Below are 10,926 nucleotides of genomic sequence, written 5' to 3'. Positions count from 1 at the left end.
TTCTACATATCCAATCCTTTCTGTATGTTTTCAGCACACATTCCAGCTGTGGTTTGTTACTTTAAGCACATTTTGACAGTGTTTCTGGTATCGATTCGGGGAAAACACCAAATCTTTCACGGCCAGTAATATACTTTTATGGACATTAAATTATGTTTTAAAAGATTTGAAAACGGTTATTTTAGTAATGCCAAAATATACAAATAACTTTTAACAGCACGTTTATTATATAGTCTTCTGTTCTATTGCTACATAGGGATTCCTTTTCTTAAACTTAATTGTTTTGTTTTATCTTTTATGCAACAGCGGAAGTGAGTTTGGGATATGTCTCCGTATTTTTCTCTTGTCACAGACAATCTTTGGCAGTCAGCTGCTGTCACGTGAGGGGCTTAAATCCGCAAGTCTCTCCAGATTGGCTCAGAGGGGGAAGAAGAATTTCTATTGGTCCTTTCCAACCCTTACGTCATCTTTGCCGGTCTTCGTTACTGTTTACATCTGGTTGTAGTTGTAGATTATTTGGCAAGATGTGTGGAGTCAGATAGCTGTAGGTTAAACACAGATCTGTGTGGCGTTATCTCTGTCTCGAATGATGGAACATTAACGTTATACTTCGCTCCACTGTTGTTGTGAAGAATAACGTTTGGTGCTTGTAGGGTTTTGACGCTACAATACGAATCCCTTTCATCTCCTCGTGCTTGGCTCCGTTTTACTTTTCGTTTCTCCTCAGATGCTCCTCCTGGCTTTGACTCGGATCTCCACTGTCAGGTGATTACAAAAGAAAATTGACACCGAGATGGAAGCGAATTTTGTCCTACCCTCCAAACATGACGACATGTACATGGAAATAAGTAACGTTAGCGTGAAAGAGGAACCGAAAATTAGTGTGTCGTCGATCGGCCCACGTCCAGCTCTGCCAGTGTGATTTGTCTAACTGTAGATTTTTGGTTTATTTCTAGCTTATGAAGCTGCTTATTTTGAGTTTCGTTTGTGTCGCCTCCAACGAGCCATAATGTCGGACACAGAGAGGTCTCTGCCGGTCCTCAGGAAACTCAGCTATGCCGTTGGACACTTTCTGAACGACCTGTGTGCGTCTATGTGGTTCACCTACCTGCTCGTGTTCTACCACTCAGTGCTGGGATTCCAGAACACAAATGCAGGTTAGTCTCTCTATCTCACACACAACATCACTGGTCATTTATAAAACTGCATCTGAGGATTCAACTGTAAACTGGTTATTCCCTTCGGGTTACACTGGTGTAGAGTTTTACAAAAGGCTGTTCTATTCCTACAAACGGCGAACATTTGCCCCCTTTCAAGCATTTTGCTTCCGCTTGTCACTTTATTACATTCTATTACTGACTTGTAAGTGTCTCCCTGTGCTGCAGGCATATTGCTGCTGGTCGGGCAGATTGCTGATGCTATCTGTACGCCTCTTATCGGCTACGAGTCGGATCGAACCCCTGGATGTAGAAACTATGGCAAGAGGAAGACTTGGCATTTAGTTGGTAAGTAACACAGAAAGGTTGTTTCACAATGTGGCTCCTCTTTACTGCTCCACATGATTCAGAAATGATTCACAGAAAGATACATTAGGGTAAAGAATACATTCAGTGAATTTGTAATCTGTATATAGCTGTGCTGCACATTCATATCCAGTTTAGGGAGATATCATATTTCTGTCTCTGCTGTCATATTTTTGTGGTAATCACCAAGATAAGTGTAAATTACACTGATTTAGCCTGATGGTACCCATTGATACATATTGCATAACTTAAGAGTATACCTTGTAAAAGTAGTACTGGATTGTAAATGTTCAATGTGGTGTTGTCATCTTGCAGCCTAACGAAGTGTGATAAAAATGTATCAAGGAAAGAGGAAGTCCATTGTGTTATATCAGTGCTTTTAACTCTATAATATACACAGGGTGCTTATTATTGCCATTAGGTTATCAAAACATCAAGCAATACAAAACTTCAAACGTTTTTAGATATCTGTTATGGTATGAAAATTAAGTGTATGTCAGTCAGCTGTTACAGTATGTTCATGGCATCATAAAGGACATTCATGTAACCTTTTAGGAATCTGCTGTTTGCACTGTTATCACATAGTAAACACATATATATATATTTTACTGATCCAGCTCAGGTCATATCATGTTTTAGCTGTTTCAGTGTTGCTGAAACTTCGAAGAGGCCCTGATTTTGCCAAGCCCAAGATCTCTTAACTTCCTTTTTGTTATCATGATTGACTACTGCTGGTGGCCTCTTGGGTCAACAGACTGTAAAAGGGCTTTGTTTGGCATCACCAAAACATTATACAGTGAGAAACTCCAAGGTGATTAGTGCAAATCGGAAAAGACTATGGTAAATTTACACAAGTCAGAAATGTCTCGGAGCCATTTCTAAACTACTGCAGATTCCAAGATCATCAGTTCAAATTTCTGTACATAAATACAAGTTATTGGGAAGTGGGGCCACTTTGGAACGGCTTTTGTTAGGCAATAAATACTTAAACATTGAACAGTTGGACATGTGCATTCAAACGTTTAGAAAAGGTCAAATTAACTTCACCTGCATGCTGAAATTTCAACCAAAAGTCAAACATCCCAAACTGTTTGTGAGTAGTGTATCATGATCATCATCATATTGGCTGACATGAAAAAAATTGCAATGATTAGACTCTTTCCATATCTCCCAGCCTTTGGATAAAGATGCTTTTGGAATGACCTCAACCCGATCAAATACATATGGACCATGCTTAAAAGTAAAAGATATTTAGGTTCTGAAAAGTCAAGGTATTTGACATTTTTCCATGTTTGAAAGACTTTGGTGGAAGTAATTTTCCCTTAAATCCTGGAATGCAAATCAGATATTTGGAGGTGAGGTTGATTTGAATATTGTAAATGGGTTCTGCTATCAGTGATGTTTCATAGCTGCAGTTTTGCAGCAAAAAGAGTGAATTTTATGTCACTTTCATGAATGTAAATATAACTTAGGTCAACAGAAACAATTTTATATGTTTTTGTCCATACTCTCTGCTTCTGTGTGTGTGTGTGTGTGTGTGTGTGTGTGTGTGTATGTGTGTGTGTGTGTGTGTGTGTTGTCCAGGTACACTGAGTGTCCTGCTGTCCTTTGCCTTTATCTTCAACCAGTGTCTGGGCTGTAACTCCCTCACTCCTCAGTGGGCGAGTCTGACCTACTTTCTCCCGTTCATCATCATCTTTCAGTTTGGCTGGGCGGCCACACAGATCTCCCACCTTTCTCTCATTCCAGAGCTGGTCACCTGTGAGCACGCTAAAGTAGAACTCACTGCATACAGGTATGCTTTGCACCCACATACAGAGCACAGCAGTCTAGTCTATTGGTTCTCAATGCTCAGATTCTCTTCTGTGTGTGCAGGTACGCATTCACAGTGGTAGCCAACATCACAGTTTATGCAGTGGCCTACCTGTTGTTCCACACTCAATCCAGAGAGGGGGACGACATTCTCAATGATTCACTAGGACCAGTAGATATCCCTGTCTTCCGGGTGAGGATGTGTCCTAATCACTGACACTTTATTATTCAAGAGCAGTAGGTGGAAATGAAAATGACAGGTAGAGATCAAGAATAAACAGTAAAACTAACACACCAGGGTCCTTTGAACAGGGCACCAAGCGCCCTACTGGACTGCGTCTAGACATTTAGGTGCCCTAGGTGAGACGTCCTCTCGTACCTATTAGGGGTTTGATGATCGTGATCATGCTTTGCACCTTATCATTTTCAATTTAAATTTAATTAACTTGTATATTCTGTGTCTTTGGCACAAACATTGTTAATACTATATTTGTATACACACCGGTCCCCACATTTATCAATTTTTAGCGTATATTACGAGAATAAGTTAATCCTCTTTACTAATCTCTGCTTTCAGTTCTGGAGGAGCTGATCAGTCAAGATTGCAACCAGTGTAGTACAAGCAACTAGATAACATCATCTGAACCAAAAAAAAAAAAACAAAGAAAAAAATCCTACAAATATTGTAATTTTAATGTAAAAGCAGAGAGATATTTTAATATAGAAAATGAAGAGGGGTGTTTATGGACAGTCATTTTCCAGAGTTATTACCCCTCTTTCATTTTCAGTTTTTCTTTTTGGCTTCGTTTTTGTTAAATAAATTATGGCAAGGGGAGATGTCATTTGGAGCATATTACTACAAAAAACAATTAATAAAAAATACTTAGCATACCTAGCTTTAGGAGATGTAGGTGTAACTGACCATCACATATATCAACTTAGTCTCATTAAAAACTAAAAGCGTCCAGACATTTATGTGTATTTTGTTGCTCCAAACAGATAAGTGTGCTTTGTGTAACCTGCACAAAGGGGGCTGCTATTAGCTTTTGCACACAGATGCACATATACACTTTTCCAAAATTACACATGACTCATCTGTTAACATTGGCATTATATATTATTTACAGTTTCCAGCAAGTAGACCTCATTTCCCGTTTACTCAGTAAAATGCCCACTTGCCAAAATCAAGCCAAGAAGCCATAAGTAAACTGTGCAGTGGGCAGCAGTGGACACACTTTTTTTGTCTTTGATTTCTTGTCTGCATCCGTAAAACTGAATTATGACTTCCTCATTGTTAATGATCCATTCATCTCTATTGATGGAGTTGCAACCCAGAAAATATGCTGATCGCTACAACAGGCTGAATTCACACTTTCAGAAAGAAGTGAAAGAACCTAAAAATTCTTGCTGCTCTGCCAGTGTACAATATAATAAGCTTGGACATGTGATGTGTTTGATTACAGAACCTTTCGTTTAGTGTGCTCGGCATTGGCATGCTCTTCTCCATCATATTCCACGTGGGAACCACAGAGAACAGGCCTGATGTAGGACAGCGGGGAGAAGAAGAGGGGAGGAGGAGGATGGAGGGGATGGATGAGGAAGAGGAAGGGGAGAGGAGGCCCTTACTTCCCCGCCCCTCCTCATCTCTTCTTCAGTGGAAATGTTGGCTGCAGCAGCCTTCTTTCTACCAGGTAGGAGCATCTCTACCAGACCATCGTCTTTGTTGCTTTCAGAATAAAACATAAACCTTATCTCAACGTCTTGATACAAAAAACGAGCAACAGTGTTGAGTCTTGATCTTCACACAGACCTATGCATGTTACTATGTGTGTCTCTGTAGGTGGCTTTACTCTACATGTCTACCAGGTTAATAGTAAATCTGTCTCAGACCTACATCTCTATGTATCTCATTAACACTCTGGAACTGCCCAAGGTAACACAAAATCCTTCTATTTCATTAGTTTTTTGATATTTTACATCAAACATGCCTTTCCTAAAGATGCTTCTCTTTCTCGTTCCCTCCAACAGAAGTTTATAGCGACAATCCCATTAGTGATGTACGTCAGTGGCTTTCTTTCCTCGTTTATTATGAAGCCTGTCAGTAAACTCATTGGAAAATGCGTAAGTAAAAGCTCTCACCTCATGCATCTCCGACTTCTGAATCGCAGCTCATATTTCCACTGTTTCAGTAAAATTTGAAAAGCTAGGAAAGATTGAGGATCAACATGGTGCATCTTCTTTTTTGATCGGTCCAGCTCACCTACTTTGTGGGCCTGCTGCTGATCATGGCCTTCTCCTACTGGGTGCTGCTGGACGACAAGATGGGTCAACAGGTGTATGGGGCTGCCGTGCTGCTGGGAACAGGGTCAGCCACCATCTTGGTCATTTCGCTTGCCATGACTGCTGAGCTCATCTCTGATCAGACGGTAAGAAGAATATGTGTCAGGGAGGCAATGAGTGATATCTCCTCACTGATGGTGTTCTTTACTTCTCAATCTCTCTGTTTCTCTCTCTGCAGCAAAGTGGAGCATTTGTTTATGGAGCCATGAGTTTCACTGATAAACTGGCTAATGGAGTGGCTGTTATGATCATCCAGGCATTGCATCCTTGCCAGTTAGTACACACACACACACACACACACACACACACACACACACACACACACACACACACACATTATGTAAACAAATTCTGCAAGAAGGTAGGATCTATTGCAAAGATGTACATAGAACCTGTAGAAAGATTCTCAGTCCAAGTGGACAATTGAAGACAATTAACAATATTTTCCACTGTTTTCAGCATCTATCTTGAGGTTGAATATAAATGTATCATCTGCATTGATATTGGATTCTACTATATTCTAATATATCACACACAGAATGCAGATTGTTAATGTAGATACTTACAAATAACAATGGCTTCTATATAGACTCTTGTGGCACATATTACAGACATCTTCTTGATAACAACATGTTATTTAACAAAAGTACTCTGAATTACGTGCCCACTACTCCCAGCAACTCTTTAGATGTGATGAATCAATGGTCTGAGAAGTAATGGCTTTTGAGCTAAAGGCTAATGTTGGCATGTTTGCAATGTGTAGCAGGTGTGTGTGTACTACAGTGTCCTGAGATTAGCCTGGTAGCACAAAGAGCTGTTAGGCTGATGGCAATATCATTCGCTCTGCAGATAACAGAAACGTTGCATCTGATGATCTCAATCTGTGAAAAGGCAGAGGATCATATAGTTAGTACAGTCCATCCGGACATGGTACTGTACTGGTCCAGTACTGCAGTCGTTGAGACAGACGGGGGCCTGGTAGCTCAGTGGGAAGAGCAGAAGGTCGCGGGATTGAATGCCAGGTGTGGCCCCGCCCAGCCACCAAGCCAAGCCCGGATAAAATCCATCGGATGATTCCACTGTCTCATCACGCATTTCTGCCTGTGTCTCTGCCTGACATCTCTTCTTGGGTGACAGAAAGACATATTCAGCTCAACCTCTACAAAACCGAAGTTCTTGTCTTCCCAGCCAGACCTTCAACACAGCACAATGTCAGCCTCAACATTGGGTGATTGTCCCCACTTATTTAGCCAAAAATCTGATCACCATTGATGACCAACTGAGCTTTATGAACCACCTTCCCACTCTCTAGCACCAGACTTGGCCTCTACAACATCAAAAGATCAGATTCTACCTCACGGAATATACAAGCTCACTCATTGTGCAGGCACCGTCCTATCCCATCCCGATTACTGCAAAGCCCTGTTAATCAAACCTCTGCAGATGATCTGAAAATGTAGCAGCACGCCTAATTTCTAATCGTCACACCGCATCAGTTTCAAAGCTCTGTCTCTTAAATCAGCAGCTCCTGCTTACCTTAACTCCCTCATTCAGGTCTACAATTCCCACCCATTCAATGCGCTCTCCCAGTGAACGACTTCTGGTGGTCCCAGCACCACACAGAAAACATCAAGCAAAATCGTTCAACACAGTGGGTGGCTGTAGCTCAGTTGGTAAGGCAGTTGACCACGGACCACATGGTCAGTGGTTTGAGCCCCGCTTCCGGCTACATGTCGAAGTGTCCTTGGGCAAGACACTGAACACTGAACCCAGTGAGCACCTTGCATGGCAGCCATCGGTGTGTGAATCAACATTGTAAAGCGCTTTGGATAAAAGCGCTATATAAGTGCTTTACCATTTACAGTGATCCAACAATGAAAACAAACAAACTACCAAACTCTGCAACCTCCCTCCCAATATTCAAAAAACTGCTGAAAACAGAATACGTCCACACCTTCCTATGCACTTGAATTTATGCTCTTTCTTTCTTCTTTCTTTCAATCTCATGAAACGGAAACACTTCTTCTGAAAGCACATTTGCCTTTGAGGTTTTCTCCTTGACTTAGATTTTTGGTTGCTGTGTACCTCACTCGTACAGTAAGTCGCTTTGGATAAAGGTTGCTGCCAAATTACTAAATGTAAGTGTCATAACCAAAAACAAGCAAAACAAAGCAAACAAACAAGCAAACAAAAAGTCAGAGACTTACCAACATTTCATCCTCTTTGAACCCTCAGTATGTACAAAGGTTTGTGCCAATCCATCCCATATTTGTTGAGATATTTCAGTGCTTATGAAAATGGTGGACAGACTTCAACTTTGTAAAACAGTAACAACAGCTGAATGACATCTTGTTCTGGAGGAGCTGTAATAAGTTTGAAAGAGTTTGAGACTATTTCTGTAACCCAAAGACAACATATTTTGTCGTCTCTCTCTCTCAGTACTGTGGGATGTTGTCCAGCTTGTGTCTGGTTCTATCATTACATCATGGTCATAGTGACGGGAGGCTTTGCCGTGGTCGCAGCTTTAGCGCTCTGCTCCATCCTCATCTGGCCAATCAAGATCAGACCACGTGAGTTGTACAGCTACACTGACGTACTGTATGTGTGTTGGTGTATTATTCAATATATCTGCCTGTAGACTTATAGCCTTTACATCATTCCTGCTGAGGGCTGTTTTCTGTTTCTGTCTCTGTGTGTAGGTGGACTGCAAGTCATTTCTGATTCAGCCAGCGTCAACTAACAGCCCCTCCCCCCAACATCCCCTAAAACCGATTCCACTGAAGTACAGCAGAAAACCACAAACTCTGGTCAGGAAGGGCATTCGCTTTTGCTCCTTTTTAAGATTCAGGGAAACACAGCCGGGGATTTCCTGACTGGCTGCTCGACTGCTCCACATAATTATGATTTTTTTCAGATATAGCACCTAGACACAACACAAAGGGAGGAAACCAGAGGACCTCAAAAGCGATAGTTACTGAAAGAATTGGCCAATTTGCTATGAATGGGCAGTGTGGGCCCTGTTTTCTATGTACCAAAAACTCTTGACAAATCAAAGACTGACTTTAAAAAAATGGAAAATTTATTTTATTTTAGTGAAGTGAAGAATAGTGAAGAGAGAATAAGCCAGGTTAGATATTGTTCAGTAAGTAGATTCTGCTCTGAACTGCTCAGTTGTCATCTCTCTTTATACACTTTGATGTTAGTGTCCTGTGTGTCCACACTTTTCTATTCTGATTTGAAGGCGACAGTTGAATATTCAGTCACCCTGACAGCATTCAGAGAAATGTACATAGCAACTAGTTTTAAGGCTAAATGTGTTGACTGAGACAGATTATCTTAGCTGGAGAACCTCTTCTTCCTAAATGTGTGTTCAGACGAGCTGGAAGTTCATTTCCTCTTTGCTTCATTGGCTTGAATTTGAATGCTGGGCTGTTTGAGTATTTGCCATAGGTGTACTGATATTAGCTAGTAATTTCTCCTGTCTTCCTAAGTTTATGAAGTAGAGTCATAAAGCCCAGGGATACAAGCTAGTTAAAGCCTTTTCAGTTTACACTTCTTCATGCAAATGCACCTTATTCGTAGGCAAGTAAGATTTAGAGCTGGACTCAAATTTTGAACTATTTTCAATGATGCTATTTGGATATTCCTAAAATAGCGTTAATGAAAATGTCAGTTGTACTATAAATATAGCACAATGTGGAACTTTGAGTAGGAAAGGGAGCTGCAGCTGACAATGTGGGCTTGAGTTTATGAGTAGGATAATTGTCAAGTGACAAATCATGTTCCACCCTCATGAGGGTTGGCAAGTCAGCTGATACCCAAGCACCTGCTGAACGAGTCAGCGTTGTGAAGCAGGAAGGAAAGAGCTGATAAAAAAAAAAAAAAGCTCACGATAGGTAAACTCCACATTCACTTCAGTGTTAAGATCAATGTTTTACACATTCTTCACTTGTAATTGATTCCATTGTTTGATTTGATTCCGTGTTGTTGATGCATTTCTGGATGAAAAGAGCTAATTTGGGAAAATGATGGGAAAAGTGGGTCCAGGGTCCAAATGTCTTTAGTTAAACTTTATTCTAGAGCAGAGCAGTAGAGGAAAGGGAACAGACTGACGCTGCACCTCTACACATCAGCTCACCTCAAGCGGATCACTCCACGTAACAAAGGGAAAGGTCATCACGCTGGTCTATTAACTGCTGCTCAGCATGGTGATGGACATCAGACCAAGAGAAACAGATGCTGAAGGGAAACCAGATACAGCTGTTGTGTGACAAAGTGATTCAGCTCAAAAACTCTCAAGCACAGACAATTTTAATATTCAGTGTCTTAACAGCTGATGTCCACTCAGCCAGTGGGTTTTGCTGATGTGATACATTCACTTAAGGATCAGTCTCCCACAAAATGACACTTTAATCAACAACTGCATTTACTATCAAACTTGACACATGAAACTAAACCGTGTCATGGTGAGAAGGAGATTTTGCTGCAACGACAAATGGCGGTCAAAAAAAAATGGAGCACTTTAAATGTAAATGTGGGAGCAAAAACTACAAGCTCGACATTCCTCAGCAGAGTAAGAGACATTTGAGATTCTAAGTAGTAACTTGTTAAGTCTTGTTCAGTGATCGAGTCTTTTGTGTTTAATAGCTACTGAAGTTCATTTAAAGCAGGTTCGCCGGACTTTTAACTTTTAATTTGGGTTGTTTTCACTCATGGAACATTAATTTATTATGTCAAACTTTTCTTATTTTAACCATGTTCTTCGCATATGGTTTTATGTGTTTACAATCAGACCAAATTGAACATAAAATATATTTTACAATCAGGAGAAATTTGAATAGAAGAATTGTATCTGATATAGCCAGATTTTAAAGGGAACAAAACTATAATATGTATATATGTATGTGTGTGTGTGTGAATAGCATTTAGCGGAAAGTCACTAATAATTAATCAAAGCAGGTATCGATGTTCGACTGAGAACTGTGGAACAACCAAAAAACAATCATGTTCAGCCAAAGCTCTCTACTGAAACATTGTAATAATTCCTCATTTAGTTATGACTAATTTGTTTTTATGTCCTTTTTTTAATGTTGTTGCTACCCCGATTGATTGTGATGTTTTATAAAGGATGCTTATTAAATATGTTTGAATTCATGTAAGCCGTTCACTCCAATTATAAAAGTTACAGTCACAAAGTCACATCATGAAAAGAAGAGACCAAAAATGTTTTAAGCAAAGGTGGATGATGACT

General features: G+C 40.4%; 1 protein-coding gene across 1 annotated transcript; it reads left to right on the top strand.

Annotated features, from left to right (window-relative positions):
* The first annotated feature begins 474 nt into the window (after positions 1-474).
* On the top strand, positions 475-10,829 carry LOC137098819 (major facilitator superfamily domain-containing protein 12-like). Its single transcript, XM_067475455.1, has 12 exons — positions 475-765; positions 957-1,157; positions 1,386-1,505; positions 3,108-3,318; positions 3,399-3,528; positions 4,799-5,026; positions 5,176-5,268; positions 5,364-5,456; positions 5,591-5,761; positions 5,854-5,948; positions 8,115-8,245; positions 8,375-10,829. The coding sequence occupies exons 2-12, from the start codon at positions 1,010-1,012 to the stop codon at positions 8,413-8,415; spliced, it is 1,461 nt and encodes a 486-aa protein (XP_067331556.1). The 5' UTR covers positions 475-765; positions 957-1,009; the 3' UTR covers positions 8,416-10,829.
* The last annotated feature ends 97 nt before the right edge of the window (positions 10,830-10,926 follow it).

Source organism: Channa argus, chromosome 14, assembly GCF_033026475.1.
Source record: "Channa argus isolate prfri chromosome 14, Channa argus male v1.0, whole genome shotgun sequence".
NCBI classification, from domain to species: domain Eukaryota; kingdom Metazoa; phylum Chordata; class Actinopteri; order Anabantiformes; family Channidae; genus Channa; species Channa argus.
This window is presented reverse-complemented; position numbering and strand designations above follow the sequence as displayed.